This window comes from Oncorhynchus gorbuscha, linkage group LG13 (assembly GCF_021184085.1).
Source record: "Oncorhynchus gorbuscha isolate QuinsamMale2020 ecotype Even-year linkage group LG13, OgorEven_v1.0, whole genome shotgun sequence".
Lineage (NCBI taxonomy): Eukaryota > Metazoa > Chordata > Actinopteri > Salmoniformes > Salmonidae > Oncorhynchus > Oncorhynchus gorbuscha.
This window is the reverse complement of record NC_060185.1, coordinates 100,752,591-100,774,829: the sequence shown is the minus strand read 5'-3', so window position 1 is coordinate 100,774,829 and position 22,239 is coordinate 100,752,591. Positions and strand designations below refer to the sequence as shown.

General features: G+C 40.8%; 1 protein-coding gene across 1 annotated transcript in view; it reads left to right on the top strand.

The window, feature by feature from the left end:
* The window catches only part of LOC123994225 (magnesium transporter protein 1-like), a 45,480-nt gene extending 23,649 nt beyond the window's left edge, over positions 1-21,831 (top strand). Inside the window, exons 9-10 of the mRNA XM_046296762.1 lie at positions 21,382-21,472; positions 21,641-21,831. Coding sequence (XP_046152718.1) covers positions 21,382-21,472; positions 21,641-21,656 — 107 coding nt within the window. The 3' untranslated portion in view covers positions 21,657-21,831. The remainder of the gene's footprint in view (positions 1-21,381; positions 21,473-21,640) is intronic.
* Positions 21,832-22,239: the final 408 nt, after the last annotated feature.

The window sequence follows — 22,239 nt, the reverse complement described above, 5'->3', positions numbered from 1 at the left end:
TACTACCACCACCATCACTAAACTGTTATCATTACCACCCATACCACTACTACCACCACCACCATCACTAAACTGTTATCTTTACTACTACCACCATCACTAAACTGTTATCATTACCACCCATACCACTACTACCACCACCACCATCACTAAACTGTTATCATTACTACTACCACCATCACTAAACTGTTATCATTACTACCACCACCATCACTAAACTGTTATCATTACTACCACCACCACCATCACTAAACTGTTATCATTACCACCCATACTAAACTACTACCACCACCACCATCACTAAACTGTTATCATTACCACCATCACCACATTACTACTACCACCACCACTAAACTGTTTATCATTACTACCACCACCATCACTAAACTGTTATCATTACCACCACCACCATCACTAAACTGTTATCATTACCACCACCACCACTAAACTGTTATCATTACTACCACCACCACCACCACTAAACTGTTATCATTACCACCCATACCACTACTACTACCACCACCACTAAACTGTTATCATTACTACCACCACCATCACTAAACTGTTATCATTACCACCACCACCATCACTAAACTGTTATCATTACTACCACCACCACCATCACTAAACTGTTATCATTACCACCACCACCATCACTAAACTGTTATCATTACCACCCATACCACTACCTACCACCATCACTAAACTGTTACCATTACCACCCATACTACTACTACCATCACTAAACTGTTATCATTACTACCACCACCACCATCACTAAACTGTTATCATTACTACCACCACCACCACCACTAAACTGTTATCATTACTACTACCACCACCACCACTAAACTGTTATCATTACTACCACCACCACCATCACTAAACTGTTATCATTACTACCACCACCACCATCACTAAACTGTTATCATTACCACCCATACCACTACTACCACCACCATCACTAAACTGTTATCATTACTACCACCACCATCACTAAACTGTTATCATTACCACCACCACCATCACTAAACTGTTATCATTACTACCACCACCACCATCACTAAACTGTTATCATTACACCACCATCACTAAACTGTTATCATTACCACCACCACCATCACTAAACTGTTATCATTACTACTACCACCACCATCACTAAACTGTTATCATTACCACCCATACCACTACTACTACCACCACCATCACTAAACTGTTATCATTACTACCACCACCACCATCACTAAACTGTTATCATTACCACCCATACCACTACTACCACCACCATCACTAAACTGTTATCATCACTAAACTGTTATCATTACTACCACCACCATCACTAAACTGTTATCATTACTACACCACCATCACTAAACTGTTATCATTACCACTACCACCACTACCACCACCACCATCACTAAACTGTTATCATTACTACTACCACCATCACTAAACTGTTATCATTACTACCACCACCATCACTAAACTGTTATCATTACTACTACCACCACCATCACTAAACTGTTATCATTACTACTACCACCATCACTAAACTGTTATCATTACTACCACCACCATCACTAAACTGTTATCATTACTACTACCACCATCACTAAACTGTTATCATTACCACCCATACCACTACTACCACCACCACCATCACTAAACTGTTATCATTACCACCCACCACCATCATACTACCTACTACTGTTATCACATACCACTACCACCATCACTAAACTGTTATCATTACCACCCATACCACTACTACTACCACCACCACTAAACTGTTATCATTACTACCACCACCATCACTAAACTGTTATCATTACCACCACCACCATCACTAAACTGTTATCATTACTACTACCACCACCACTAAACTGTTATCATTACCACCACCACCATCACTAAACTGTTATCATTACTACCACCACCACCACTAAACTGTTATCATTACTACCACCACCACCACCACTAAACTGTTATCATTACCACCCATACCACTACTACTACCACCACCACTAAACTGTTATCATTACCACCCATACCACTACTACTACCACCACCACTAAACTGTTATCATTACTACCACCACCATCACTAAACTGTTATCATTACCACCACCACCATCACTAAACTGTTATCATTACTACCACCACCACCATCACTAAACTGTTATCATTACCACCATCACTACTACTACCACCACCACCATCACTAAACTGTTATCATTTACTACTACTACCACCACCATCACTAAACTGTTATCATTACTACTACCACCACCACCATCACTAAACTGTTATCATTACCACCACCATCACTAAACTGTTACTACTACACCTACCACCACCATCACTAAACTGTTATCATTTACCACCACCACCATCACTAAACTGTTATCATTACTACTACTACCACCACCATCACTAAACTGTTATCATTACTACCACCACCATCACTAAACTGTTATCATTACCACCACCACCATCACTAAACTGTTATCATTACCACCCATACCACTACTACCACCACCACCATCACTAAACTGTTATCATTACTACCACCACCACCATCACTAAACTGTTATCATTACTACTACCACCACCATCACTAAACTGTTATCATTACCACCCATACCACTACTACCACCACCATCACTAAACTGTTATCATTACCACCCATACCACTACTATCACTAAACTGTTATCATTACCACCCATACCACTACTACTACCACCACCATCACTAAACTGTTATCATTACTACCACCACCACTACCACCACCACCATCACTAAACTGTTATCATTACTTACCACCACCATCACTAAACTGTTATCATTACTACCACCACCATCACTAAACTGTTATCATTACCACCCATACACTACCACCACCATCACTAAACCACCACCACACTAAACTGTTATCATTACCACCCATACCACTACTACCACCACTAAACTGTTATCATTACCACCCATACCACTACTACTACCACCACCATCACTAAACTGTTATCATTACCACCATACACTACTACTACCACCACCATCACTAAACTGTTATCATTTACTACTACCACCATCACTAAACTGTTATCATTACCATCACTAAACTGTTATCATTACCACTACTACCACCACCATCACTAAACTGTTATCATTACCACCCTACTACCACCACCATCACTAAACTGTTATCATTACCACCCATACCACTACTACTACCACCACCATCACTAAACTGTTATCATTACTACCACCACCACCATCACTAAACTGTTATCATTACCACCCATAAACTGTTATCATTACTACTACCACCACCATCACTAAACTGTTATCATTACCACCCATACCACTACTACCACCATCACTAAACTGTTATCATTACCACCACCATCACTAAACTGTTATCATTACTACTACCACCACCATCACTAAACTGTTATCATTACTACTACCACCATCACTAAACTGTTATCATTACCACCCACCACCTAAATCTATTACCACCACCACCATCACTAAACTGTTATCATTACTACTACCACCACCATCACTAAACTGTTATCATTTCACTAAACTGTTATCATTACTACCACCACCACCATCACTAAACTGTTATCATTACCACCACCATCACTAAACTGTTATCATTACTACCACCACTAAACTGTTATCATTACCACCACCATTAAACTGTTATCATTACTACTACCACCACCATCACTAAACTGTTATCATTTACCACTACCTACCACCACCATCACTAAACTGTTATCATTACTACTACCACCACCATCACTAAACTGTTATCATTACCACCCATCATACCACCACCATCACTACCACCACCACCACTAAACTGTTATCTACTACCACCACCATCACTAAACTGTTATCATTACCACCACCACCATCACTAAACTGTTATCATACCACTACCACCACCACCACCATCACTAAACTGTTATCATTACTACCACCACCACCACCATCACTAAACTGTTATCATTACTACCACCACCACCACCACTAAACTGTTATCATTACTACCACCACCACCATCACTAAACTGTTATCATTACCACCCATACCACTACTACTACCACCACTAAACTGTTATCATTACCACCCATACCACTACTACTACCACCACCATCACTAAACTGTTATCATTACTACCACCACCACCATCACTAAACTGTTATCATTACCACCCATACCACTACTACTACCACCACCATCACTAAACTGTTATCATTACCACCCATACCACTACTACCACCATCACTAAACTGTTATCATTACTACCACCACCATCACTAAACTGTTATCATTACCACCACCACCACCATTAAACTGTTATCATTACTACCACCACCACCATCACTAAACTGTTATCATTACCACCCATACCACTACTACTACCACCACCATCACTAAACTGTTATCATTACTACCACCACCATCACTAAACTGTTATCATTACCACCCATACCACTACCACCACCACCTAAACTACTACCACCACCACCATCACTAAACTGTTATCATTACTACCACCACCATCACTAAACTGTTATCATTACCACCACCACCATCACTAAACTGTTATCATTACTACCACCACCACCATCACTAAACTGTTATCATTACCACCCATACCACTACTACCACCACCATCACTAAACTGTTATCATTACCACCCATACCTAAACTACTACCACCACCACCATCACTAAACTGTTATCATACTACTACCACCACCATCACTAAACTGTTATCATTACTACCACCACCACCACCATCACTAAACTGTTATCATTACTACTACCACCACCATCACTAAACTGTTATCATTACCACCCATACCACTACTACTACCACCACCATCACTAAACTGTTATCATTACTACCACCACCACCATCACTAAACTGTTATCATTACTACCACCACATCACCATTAAACTGTTATCATTACTACTACCACCACCATCACTAAACTGTTATCATTACTACTACCACCACCATCACTAAACTGTTATCATTACTACCACCACCACCATCACTAAACTGTTATCATTACCACCACCACCACCATCACTAAACTGTTATCATTACTACTACCACCACCATCACTAAACTGTTATCATTACCACACCATCACTAAACTGTTACTACTACTACCACCACCATCACTAAACTGTTATCATTACCACCCATACCACTACTACCACCACCATCACTAAACTGTTATCATTACCACCCATACCACTACTACCACCACCACCATCACTAAACTGTTATCATCATTACCACCACCATCACTAAACTGTTATCATTACTACCACCACCATCACTAAACTGTTATCATTACTACCACCACCACCATCACTAAACTGTTATCATTACTACCACCACCACCATCACTAAACTGTTATCATTACCACCCATACCACTACACCACCACATCACTAAACTGTTATCATACCACCACCATTAAACTGTTATCATTACTACTACCACCACCATCACTAAACTGTTATCATTACCACCACCACCATCACTAAACTGTTATCATTACTACCACCACCACCATCACTAAACTGTTATCATTACTACCACCACCACCATTAAACTGTTATCATTTACCACCACCACCATCACTAAACTGTTATCATTACCTACCACCACCACCATCACTAAACTGTTATCATTACCACCACCACTACTATACCACCACCACCTAAACTGTTATCATTACTACCACCACCACCATCACTAAACTGTTATCATTACCACCCATACCTACTACACCACCACCATCACTAAACTGTTATCATTTACTACCACCACCACCACTAAACTGTTATACCACCACCATTACCACCACCACCACCATCACTAAACTGTTATCATTTACCACTACTACTACCACCACCATCACTAAACTGTTATCATTACTACCACCACCATCACTAAACTGTTATCATTACCACCACCATCACTAAACTGTTATCATTACTACCATTACCACCCATACTTCTACTACCACCACCACCATCACTAAACTGTTATCATTACTACCACCACCATCACTAAACTGTTATCATTACCATTACCATACCACTACTACCACCACCTATCATTACTACCACCACCATCACTAAACTGTTATCATTACTACCACCACCACCATACTAAACTGTTATCATTACCACCACCACCATCACTAAACTGTTATCATTACCACCACCACCATCACTAAACTGTTATCATTACCACATACTACTACCACCATCACTAAACTGTTATCATTACCACCCATACCACTACTACTACCACCACCATCACTAAACTGTTATCATTTACTACCACCACCACCATCACTAAACTGTTATCATTACCACCACCATCACTAAACTGTTATCATTACTACTACCACCACCATCACTAAACTGTTATCATTACCACCCATACCACTACTACCACCACCACTAAACTGTTATCTTTACTACTACCACCATCACTAAACTGTTATCATTACCACCCATACCACTACTACCACCACCACCATCACTAAACTGTTATCATTACCATACTACCACCACCACCTAAACTGTTATCATTACTACCACCACCATCACTAAACTGTTATCACTACTACCACCACCATCACTAAACTGTTATCATCACTACTACTACCACCACCATCACTAAACTGTTATCATTACCACCCATACCACTACTACTACCACCACCACTAAACTGTTATCATTACTACCACCATCACTAAACTGTTATCATTACTACCACCACCACCACTAAACTGTTATCATTACCATTACCACCACCATCACTAAACTGTTATCATTACTACTACCACCACCATCACTAAACTGTTATCATTACCACCCATACCACTACTACCACCACCACCACCACCATCACTAAACTGTTATCATTACTACTACCACCACCACCATCACTAAACTGTTATCATTACCACCCATCATTACCACCACTACTACTACCACCACCATCACTAAACTGTTATCATTACTACCACCATCACTAAACATACCATTACTACCACCACCATCACTAAACTGTTATCCACCACCACTACCACCACCACCATCACTAAACTGTTATCATTACTACCACCACCATCACTAAACATCATTACTACCACCACCATCACTAAACTGTTATCATTACCACCACCACCACCATCACTAAACTGTTATCATTACCACCCATACTACTACTACCACCACCACCATCACTAAACTGTTATCATTACCACCCATACCACTACTACTACCACCACCACTAAACTGTTATCATTACTACCACCACCATCACTAAACTGTTATCATTACCACCACCACCATCACTAAACTGTTATCATTACCACCACCACCACCATCACTAAACTGTTATCATTACTACTACCACCACCATCACTAAACTGTTATCATTACCACCCATACCACTACTACCACCACCACCATCACTAAACTGTTATCTTTACTACTACCACCATCACTAAACTGTTATCATTACCACCCATACCACTACTACCACCACCACCATCACTAAACTGTTATCATTACCACCCATTACTACTACCACCACCATCACTAAACTGTTATCATTACTACCACCACCACCATCACTAAACTGTTATCACCACCCATACTACCACCACACTAAACTGTTATCATTACTACCACCACCACCATCACTAAACTGTTATCATACCACCACCATCACTAAACTGTTATCATTACTACTACACCACCACCATCACTAAACTGTTATCATTACCACCCATTACTACTACCACCACCATCACTAAACTGTTATCATTACCACCATACCACTAAACTGTTATCATTACTGTTATCACTACTACCACCACCACCATCACTAAACTGTTATCATTACTAAACCATTACTACCACCACCATCACTAAACTGTTATCATTACTACTACCACCTACCACCATCACTAAACTGTTATTCATTACCACCCATACTACTACTACATTACCACCACCATCACTAAACTGTTATCATTACCACCCATACCACTACTACCACCACCACTAAACTGTTATCATTACTACCACCACCATCACTAAACTGTTATCATTACCACCACCACCATCACTAAACTGTTATCATTCATACCACCACCATCACTAAACTGTTATCATTACTACTACCACCACCATCACTAAACTGTTATCATTACCACCACCATACCACTACTACCACCACCACCATCACTAAACTGTTATCATTACTACTACCACCATCACTAAACTGTTATCATACTACTACCACCACCATCACTAAACTGTTATATTACCACCACCACCATCACTAAACTGTTATCATTACTACCACCACCATCACTAAACTGTTATCATTACTACCACCACCATCACTAAACTGTTATCATTACTACCACCACCACCATCACTAAACTGTTATCATTACCACCCATACACTACTACTACCACCACCATCACTAAACTGTTATCATTACACCATACTAAACTGTTATCATTACTACTACCACCACCACCACTAAACTGTTATCATTACTACCACCACCATCACTAAACTGTTATCATTACCACCACCACCATCACTAAACTGTTATCATTACCACCACCACCACCACTAAACTGTTATCATTACTACCACCACCACCACCACTAAACTGTTATCATTACCACCCATACCACTACTACTACCACCACCACTAAACTGTTATCATTACTACCACCACCATCACTAAACTGTTATCATTACCACCACCACCATCACTAAACTGTTATCATTACTACCACCACCACCATCACTAAACTGTTATCATTACCACCACCACCATCACTAAACTGTTATCATTACTACTACCACCACCATCACTAAACTGTTATCATTACCACCCATACCACTACTACTACCATCACTAAACTGTTATCATTACTACCACCACCACCATCACTAAACTGTTATCATTACTACCTACCACCACACTAAACTGTTATCATTACCACCACCACTAATCACTAAACTGTTATCATTACTACTACACCACCACCATCACTAAACTGTTATCATTTACCACCACCACCATCACTAAACTGTTATCATTACTACCACCACCACCATCACTAAACTGTTATCATTACTACCACCACCACCATCACTAAACTGTTATCATTACTACCACCACCATCACTAAACTGTTATCATTACCACCACCACCATCACTAAACTGTTATCATTACTACCACCACCACCATCACTAAACTGTTATCATTACCACCACCACCATCACTAAACTGTTATCATTACTACTACCACCACCATCACTAAACTGTTATCATTACCACCCATACCACTACTACTACCACCACCATCACTAAACTGTTATCATTACTACCACCACCACCATCACTAAACTGTTATCATTACCACCCATACTACTACCACCACCATCACTAAACTGTTATCATTACCACCACCATCACTAAACTGTTATCATTACTACCACCACCATCACTAAACTGTTATCATTACCACCCATACTAAACACTACTACCACCACCACCATCACTAAACTGTTATCATTACTACCACCACCATCACTAAACTGTTATCATTACTACCACCACCATCACTAAACTGTTATCATTACTACCACCACCATCACTAAACTGTTATCATTACTACTACCACCACCATCACTAAACTGTTATCATTACCACCACCACCCACTACCACCACCATCACTAAACTGTTATCACCACTACTACCACCACCACCATCACTAAACTGTTATCATTATCATACCACTACTACCACCACCACCATCACTAAACTGTTATCATTTACTACCACCACCATCACTAAACTGTTATCATTACTATACCACCATACCACCACCATCACTAAACTGTTATCATTACTACACCACCACCATCACTAAACTGTTATCATTACCACCACCATCACTAAACTGTTATCATTACTACCACCACCATCACTAAACTGTTATCATTACTACCACCACCACCATCACTAAACTGTTATCATTACCACCCATACCTACTACTACCACCACCATCACTAAACTGTTATCATTACCACCCATACCACTACTACTACTACCACCACATCACTAAACTGTTATCATTACTACCACCACCATCACTAAACTGTTATCACCACCACCATCACTAAACTGTTATCATTACTACCACCACCACCATCACTAAACTGTTTATCATTACTACTACCACCACCATACTAAACTGTTATCATTACTACTACCACCACCATCACTAAACTGTTATCATTACCACCCATACACTACTACTACCACCACCATCACTAAACTGTTATCATTACTACCCTACCACCACCATCACTAAACTGTTATCATTACCACCACCATACTAAACTGTTACTACTACCACCACCATCACTAAACTGTTATCATTACTACCACCACCACCATCACTAAACTGTTATCATTACTACCACCACCACCATCACTAAACACATTACACCACCACCATCACTAAACTGTTATCATTACTACCACCACCATCACTAAACTGTTATCATTACCACCACCACCATCACTAAACTGTTATCATTACCACCCATACCACTACTACCACCACACCACCATCACTAAACTGTTATCATTACTACCACCACCACCATCACTAAACTGTTATCATTACTACTACCACCACCATCACTAAACTGTTATCATTACCACCACTAAACCTACTACCACCACTAAACTGTTATCATTACCACCCATACCACCACTACCACCACTAAACTGTTATCATTACCACCCATACCACTACTACTACCACCACCATCACTAAACTGTTATCATTACTACCACCACCACCATCACTAAACTGTTATCATTACCACCACCATCACTAAACTGTTATCATACTACTACCACCACCATCACTAAACTGTTATCATTACCACCCATACCACTACTACCACCACCATCACTAAACTGTTATCATTACCACCCATACTGTTATCATTACCTACCACCACATCACTAAACTGTTATCATTACCACCCCATACCTGTTATCATTACTATACCACCCACTAAACTGTTATCATTACCACCCATACCACTACTACTACCACCACTAAACTGTTATCATTACCACCCATACCACAACTACTACCACCACTAAACTGTTATCATTACTACCACCATCACTAAACTGTTATCACTACCACCACCATCACTAAACTGTTATCATACTACCACCATCACTAAACTGTTATCATTACCACCCATCACTTACTACCACCACCATCACTAAACACATTACTACTACCACCACCATCACTAAACTGTTATCATTACCACCCATACCACTACATTACTACCACCACCATCACTAAACTGTTATCATTACCACCCATACCACCACCATCACTAAACTGTTATCATTACCACACCATCACTAAACTACTACCACCACCACATAAACTGTTATCATTACCACATACCTACCACCACCATCACTAAACTGTTATCATTACCACCCATACCACTACTACTACCACCATCACTAAACTGTTATTATCATTACCACTACCATACCACTAAACTGTTATCATACTACCACCATACCACCACTAAACTGTTATCATTACCACCCATACCACTACTACTACCACCACCATCACTAAACTGTTATCATTACCACCCATACCACTACTACTACCACCACCACTAAACTGTTATCATTATCATTACCACCCACCACTACTACCACCACCACTAAACTGTTATCATTATCATTACCACCCATACCACTACTACTACCACCACCATCACTAAACTGTTATCATTACCACCCATACCACTACTACTACTACCACCATCACTAAACTGTTATCATTACCACCCATACCACTACAACCACCACCATCACTAAACTGTTATCATTACCACCCATACCACTACTACTACCACCACCATCACTAAACTGTTATCATTATCACCCATACCACTACTACTACCACCACCACTAAACTGTTATCATTATCATTACCACCCATACCACTACTACCACCATCACAAACTGTTATCATTATCATTACCACCCATACCACTACTACCACCATCACTAAACTGTTATCATTACCACCCATACCACTACTACCACCACCATCACTAAACTGTTATCATTACCACCCATACCACTACTACTACCACCACCACCACTAAACTGTTATCATTACCACCCATACCACTACTACCACCACCACATTATCACTTACTGTTACCATTACCACCCTACTACCACCACCACCATCACTAAACTGTTATCATTACCACCCATACCACTACTACATTACCACCACCACCACTAAACTGTTATCATTACCACCACCATACACTACTACTACCACCACCATCACTAAACTGTTATCATTACCACCCATACCACACTACTACCACCATCACTAAACTGTTATCATTACTACCACCACCACCACCACTAAACACCACCACCATCACTAAACTGTTATCATTACCACCCATACCACCTACCACCACCACCACCACCACCATCACTAAACTGTTATCATTACTACTACCACCACCATCACTAAACTGTTATCATTACACACATACCACTACTACCACCACCATCACTAAACTGTTATCATTACTACCACCACCATCACTAACTGTTATCATTACCACCACCACCATCACTAAACTGTTATCATTACTACCACCACCACCATCACTAAACATCACTAAACTGTTATCATACCACCACCACCCACTAAACCATTACTACTACCACCACCATCACTAAACTGTTATCATTACCACCCATACCACTACTACTACCACCACCATCACTAAACTGTTATCATTACCACCCATACCACTACTACCACCACCACCATCACTAAACTGTTATCATTACTACTACTACCACCATCACTAAACTGTTATCATTACCACCCATACCACTACTACCACCACCACCATCACTAAACTGTATATCATACTACTACCACCACCATCACTAAACTGTTATCATTACTACCACCACCACCATCACTAAACTGTTATCATTACCCATACCACTACTACTACCACCACCATCACTAAACTGTTATCATTACTACCACCACCATCACTAAACTGTTATCTACTACCACCACCATCACTAAACTGTTATCATTACTACCACCACCACCATCACTAAACTGTTATCATTACCACCACCATACTAAACTGTTACTACTACTACCACCACCATCACTAAACTGTTATCATTACCACCCATACTAAACTACTACTACCACCATCACTAAACTGTTATCACCCATACCACTACTACCACCACCACTAAACTGTTATCATTATCATTACCACCACCACCACCACTACTAACCACCATCACTAAATCATTATACCATTACCACCCATACCACTACTACTACTACCACCATCACTAAACTGTTATCATTACCACACCTGTTATCACTACTACCACCATCACTAAACTGTTATCATTACCACCCATACTACTACTACCACCACCATCACTAAACTGTTATCATTCATTACCACCCATCACCTAAACTGTTACTACTACCACCATCACTAAACTGTTATCATTATCATTACCACCCATACCACTACTACCACCATCACAAACTGTTATCATTATCATTACCACCCATACCACTACTACTACTACCACCACTAAACTGTTATCATTACCATTACCACCCATACCACTACTACTACCACCACTAAACTGTTACCATTACCACCCATACTACTACTAGCACCACCACCATCACTAAACTGTTATCATTACCACCCATACCACTACTACCACCATCACCACTAAACTGTTACCATTACCACCCATACTACTACTACCATCACTAAACTGTTATCATTACTACCACCACCACCATCACTAAACTGTTATCATTACTACCACCACCACCACCACTAAACTGTTATCATTACTACTACCACCACCACCACTAAACTGTTATCATTACTACCACCACCACCATCACTAAACTGTTATCATACTACCCACCACCACCATCACTAAACTGTTATCATTACCACCCATACCACTACTACCACCACCATCACTAAACTGTTATCATTACTACCACCACCATCACTAAACTGTTATCATTACCACCACCACCATCACTAAACTGTTATCATTACTACCACCACCACCATCACTAAACTGTTATCATTACCACCACCACCATCACTAAACTGTTATCATTACTACTACCACCACCATCACTAAACTGTTATCATTACCACCCATACCACTACTACACCACCACCACTAAACTGTTATCACTAAACTGTTACCATTACTACTACCACCACCATCACTAAACTGTTATCATTACCACCCATACCACTACCACCACCACCATCACTAAACTGTTATCATACTACTACCACCACCATCACTAAACTGTTATCATTACCACCCATACTACTACTACCACCACCATCACTAAACTGTTATCATTACATACCACTACTACTACCACCACCATCACTAAACTGTTATCATTACTACCACCACCATCACTAAACTGTTATCATTATACCACTACTACCACCACCTACCTACCACCATCACTAAACTGTTATCATTACCACTACCACCATCACTAAACTGTTATCATTACTACCACCACCACCATCACTAAACTGTTTATCATTACTACATTACTACCACCACCATCACTAAACTGTTATCATCATTACCACCCATACTACTACCACCACCATCACTAAACTGTTATCATTACCACCCATACCACTACTACTACCACCACCATCACTAAACTGTTATCATTACCACCCCATACTACTACCACCACCACCATCACTAAACTGTTATCATTACCACCACCACCCACTAAACTGTTATCATTACTACTACCACCACCATCACTAAACTGTTATCATTACCACTACCACCACCACCATCACTAAACTGTTATCATTACTACCTACCACCATCACTAAACTGTTATCATTACCACCACCATCACTAAACTGTTATCATTACCACCACCACCATCACTAAACTGTTATCATTTACTACCACCACCATCACTAAACTGTTATCATTACCACCACCATACTATCATTACCACCACCATCACTAAACTGTTATCATTACCCATACTACCACCACCATCACTAAACTGTTATCATTACCACCCATACCACTACTACCACCACCATCACTAAACTGTTATCATTACTACCACCACCATCACTAAACTGTTATCATTACCACCACCACCATCACTAAACTGTTATCATTACTACCACCACCACCATCACTAAACTGTTATCATTACCACCACCACCATCACTAAACTGTTATCATTACTACTACCACCACCATCACTAAACTGTTATCATTACCACCCATACCACTACTACTACCACCACCATCACTAAACTGTTATCATTACTACCACCACCACCATCACTAAACTGTTATCATTACCACCCATACCACTACTACCACCACCATCACTAAACTGTTATCATTACTACCACCACCATCACTAAACTGTTATCATTACTACTACCACCATCACTAAACTGTTATCATTACCACCCATACCACTACTACCACCACCACCATCACTAAACTGTTATCATTACTACTACCACCATCACTAAACTGTTATCATTACTACCACCACCATCACTAAACTGTTATCATTACTACTACCACCACCATCACTAAACTGTTATCATTACTACTACCACCATCACTAAACTGTTATCATTACTACCACCACCATCACTAAACTGTTATCATTACTACCACCACCACCATCACTAAACTGTTATCATTACCACCCATACTACTACTACCACCACCACCATCACTAAACTGTTATCATTACCACCCATACCACTACTACTACCACCACCACTAAACTGTTATCATTACTACCACCACCATCACTAAACTGTTACTACCACCACCACCATCACTAAACTGTTATCATTACTACCACCCATACCACTACTACCACCACCATCACTAAACTGTTATCATTACCACCACCACCATCACTAAACTCATTATCATTACTACCACCACCACCATCACTAAACTGTTATCATTACCACCCATACTACCACCACCATCACTAAACTGTTATCATTACCACCCATACCACTACTACTACCACCACCACTAAACTGTTATCATTACTACCACCACCATCACTAAACTGTTATCATTACCACCACCACCATCACTAAACTGTTATCATTACCACCCATACCACTACTACTACCACCACCATCATCAAACTGTTATCATTACTACCACCACCACCATCACTAAACTGTTATCATTACTACCACCACCACCATCACTAAACTGTTATCATTACTACCACCACCACCATCACTAAACTGTTATCATTACCACCCATACCACTACTACCACCACCATCACTAAACTGTTATCATTACTACCACCACCATCACTAAACTGTTATCATTACCACCACCACCATCACTAAACTGTTATCATTACCACCCATACCACTACTACCACCACCACCATCACTAAACTGTTATCATTTACCACCACCACCATCACTAAACTGTTATCATCACTAAACTGTTACTACCACCACCATCACTAAACTGTTATCATTACCACCCATACCACTACTACCACCACACACCACTAAACTGTTATCATTACCACCCATACCACTACTACTACCACCACTAAACTGTTATCATTACCACCCATACCACTACTACTACCACCACCATCACTAAACTGTTATCATTACTACCACCACCCCATCACTAAACTGTTATCATTACTACCATCACCACCTATCACTAAACTGTTATCATTACCACCCATACCACTACTACTACCACCACCACTAAACTGTTATCATTATCATTACCACCCATACCACTACTACTACCACCACTAAACTGTTATCATTACCACCCATACCTACTACTACACCACCACTAAACTGTTATCATTACCACCCATACCACTACTACTACTACCACATCACTAAACTGTTATCATTACCACCACCCACTACAACTACTACCACCCACTAAACTGTTATCATTACCACCCATACCACTACTACTACCACCACTAAACTGTTATCATTACCACCCATACCACTACTACTACCACCACCATCACTAAACTGTTATCATTACCACCATCACTAAACTGTTATCATTACCACCCATACCACTACTACTACCACCACCATCACTAAACTGTTATCATTACTACCACCACCACCATCACTAAACTGTTATCATTACCACCCATACCACTACTACTACCACCACCATCACTAAACTGTTACCATTACCACCCATACCACTACTACCACCACCAATAAACTGTTATCATTACCACCCATACCACTACTACTACCACCACTAAACTGTTATCATTACCACCCATACCACTACTACCACCATCACTAAACTGTTATCATTACCACCCATACCACTACTACTACCACCATCACCACTAAACTGTTATCATTACCACCCATACCACTACTACCACCACCAATAAACTGTTATCATTACCACCCATACCACTACTACTACTACCACCATCACTAAACTGTTATCATTACCACCCATACCACTACTACTACCACCACCATCACTAAACTGTTATCATTATCACCCATACCACTACTACTACCACCACCACTAAACTGTTATCATTATCATTACCACCCATACCACTACTACTACCACCACCACTAAACTGTTATCATTATCATTACCACCCATACCACTACTACTACTACCACCATCACTAAACTGTTATCATTACCACTAAACTGTTATCATTACCACCCATACCACTACTACTACTAAACTGTTATCACCATCACTAAACTGTTATCATTACCACCCATACCACTACAACTACCACCATCACTAAACTGTTATCATTACCACCCATACCACTACTACTACCACCACCATCACTAAACTGTTATCATTATCACCCATACCACTACTACTACCACCACCACTAAACTGTTATCATTATCATTACCACCCATACCACTACTACTACTACCACCATCACTAAACTGTTATCATTACCACCCATACCACTACTACTACTACCACCATCACTAAACTGTTATCATTACCACCCATACCACTACAACCACCACCATCACTAAACTGTTATCATTACCACCCATACCACTACTACTACCACCACCATCACTAAACTGTTATCATTACCACCCATACCACTACTACCACCATCACAAACTGTTATCATTATCATTACCACCCATACCACTACTACTACTACCACCACTAAACTGTTATCATTACCATTACCACCCATACCACTACTACTACTACCACCACTAAACTGTTATCATTACCATTACCACTACTACATACCACTACTACTACTACCACCACTAAACTGTTACCATTACCACCCCCACTACCACCATCACCACTAAACATTACCACATAACTACCACCACCATCACTAAACTGTTACCATCACCACCATCACCACTAAACTGTTACCACTACTACCACCATCACTAAACTGTTATCATTACCACCCATACCACTACTACCACCATCACTAAACTGTTATCATTACCACCCATACCACTATTACCACCACCATAAACTGTTATCACTACCACTACCACCACCACCACTAAACTGTTATCATTACCACCCATACCACTACTACCACCATCACTAAACTGTTATCATTACCACCCATACCTACTACTACCACCACCACTAAACTGTTATCATTACCACCCATACCACTACTACCACCACCAATAAACTGTTATCATTACCACTGTTATACCACTACTACTACTACCACCATCACTAAACTGTTATCATTACCACCCATACCACTACTACTACCACCACCATCACTAAACTGTTATCATTATCACCCATACCACTACTACTACCACCACCACTAAACTGTTATCATTATCATTACCACCCATACTACTACTACCACCACCACTAAACTGTTATCATTATCATTACCACCCATACCACTACTACTACTACCACCATCACTAAACTGTTATCATTACCACCCATACCACTACTACTACTACCACCATCACTAAACTGTTATCATTACCACCCATACCACTACAACCACCACCATCACTAAACTGTTATCATTACCACCCATACCACTACTACTACCACCACCATCACTAAACTGTTATCATTATCACCCATACCACTACTACTACCACCACCACTAAACTGTTATCATTATCATTACCACCCATACCACTACTACTACTACCACCATCACTAAACTGTTATCATTACCACCCATACCACTACTACTACTACCACCATCACTAAACTGTTATCATTACCACCCATACCACTACAACCACCACCATCACTAAACTGTTATCATTACCACCCATACCACTACTACTACCACCACCATCACTAAACTGTTATCATTACCACCCATACCACTACTACCACCATCACAAACTGTTATCATTATCATTACCACCCATACCACTACTACTACTACCACCACTAAACTGTTATCATTACCATTACCACCCATACCACTACTACTACTACCACCACTAAACTGTTATCATTACCATTACCACCCATACCACTACTACTACTACCACCACTAAACTGTTACCATTACCACCCATACCACAACTACTACCACCATCACCACTAAACTGTTACCATTACCACCCATACTACTACTAGCACCACCACCATCACTAAACTGTTATCATTACCACCCATACCACTACTACCACCATCACCACTAAACTGTTACCACTACTACCACCATCACTAAACTGTTATCATTACCACCCATACCACTACTACCACCATCACAAACTGTTATCATTATCATTACCACCCATACCACTACTACTACCACCACCACTAAACTGTTATCATTATCATTACCACCCATACCACTACTACTACTACCACCATCACTAAACTGTTATCATTACCACCCATACCACTACTACTACTACCACCATCACTAAACTGTTATCATTACCACCCATACCACTACAACCACCACCATCACTAAACTGTTATCATTACCACCCATACCACTACTAACACCACCACCACCACCACTAAACTGTTACCATTATCATTACCACCCATACCACTACTACTACCACCATCACTAAACTGTTATCATTACCACCCATACCACTTTACCACCACCACCACCAATAAACTGTTATCATTATCATTACCACCCATACCACTACTACTACCACCACCATCACTAAACTGTTATCATTACCACCCATACCACTACTACTACCACCACCATCACTAAACTGTTATCATTATCATTACCACCCATACCACTACTACCACCACCATCACTAAACTGTTATCATTATCATTACCACCCATACCACTACTACTACCACCACCACTAAACTGTTATCATTACCACCCATACCACAACTACTACTACCACCACCATCACTAAACTGTTATCATTACCACCCATACCACTACTACTACCACCACCATCACTAAACTGTTATCATTACCACCCATACCACTACTACTACCACCACCACTAAACTGTTATCATTATCATTACCACCCATACCACTACCACGACCGGTCTCTTATAGCCAGACTGTCCTCTCTGGGCAGCGACCGGTCTCTTATAGCCAGACTGTCCTCTCTGGGCAGCGACCGGTCTCTTATAGCCAGACTGTCCTCTCTGGGCAGCCAGGTTTGTCTGTGATGACCGGTCTCTATAGCCAGACTGTCCTCTCTGGGCAGCCAGGTTTGTCTGTGACGACCGGTCTCTATAGCCAGACTGTCCTCTCTGGGCAGCCAGGTTTGTCTGTGACGACCGGTCTCTATAGCCAGACTGTCCTCTCTGGGCAGCCAGGTTTGTCTGTGACGACCGGTCTCTATAGCCAGACTGTCCTCTCTGGGCAGCCAGACTGTCCTCTCTGGGCAGCCAGGTTTGTCTGTGACGACCGGTCTCTACAGCCAGACTGTCCTCTCTGGGCAGCCAGACTGTCCTCTCTGGGCAGCCAGGTTTGTCTGTGACGACCGGTCTCTATAGCCAGACTGTGCTCTCTGAGTCTGTACCAAGTCAGTGTTTTTCTCAGTTTTCTATCAGTCTCTCTCTCTGTCTCTAGTCATGTGTGTAGCAGGGATCGGTCTGGTGATGCTCTTCTTCAGTTGGCTGCTGTCCATCTTTAGAGCTAAATACCATGGATACCCTTACAGGTAATACACACACACACACACACACACACACACACACACACACACACACACACACACACACACACACACACACACACACACACACACACACACACACACACACACACACACACACACACACACTTCTTTTTCACTCCGTGTTGTCTGACTAACTGTTTGTGTTTCCAGTTTCCTGTTGAGTTAGAGAGCTGGGAGGAAGAAGCCTGGAAGTTCCAAAGTGCCTCGGACGCCTCACACCACAACACAACAACACCACAACAACACCACAACACCACAACAACACCACAACAACACAACAACACCACAACACCACCACAACAACACCACCACCACACCACAACAACACCACAACAACAACACCACCACAACACAACAACACAACAACACGGCACAACACAACAACAACACCACAACAACACAACAACAACACCACCACAACAACACAACACCACAACACCACCACAACACAACAACAACACAACAACACCAGAACACAACAACACCACCACAACACAACAACACCACAACACAACAACAACACCACCACAACAACACAACAACAACAACACACCACCACAACAATAACAACACCACAACACCACAACACAACAACACAACACCACAACACAACAACAACACCACCACAACAACACAACACCACCACAACACAACAACAACACCACCACAACACCACAACAACACAACAACACAACAACAAAACAACAACACCACAACAACACACCATCACCACAACAACACCACAACAC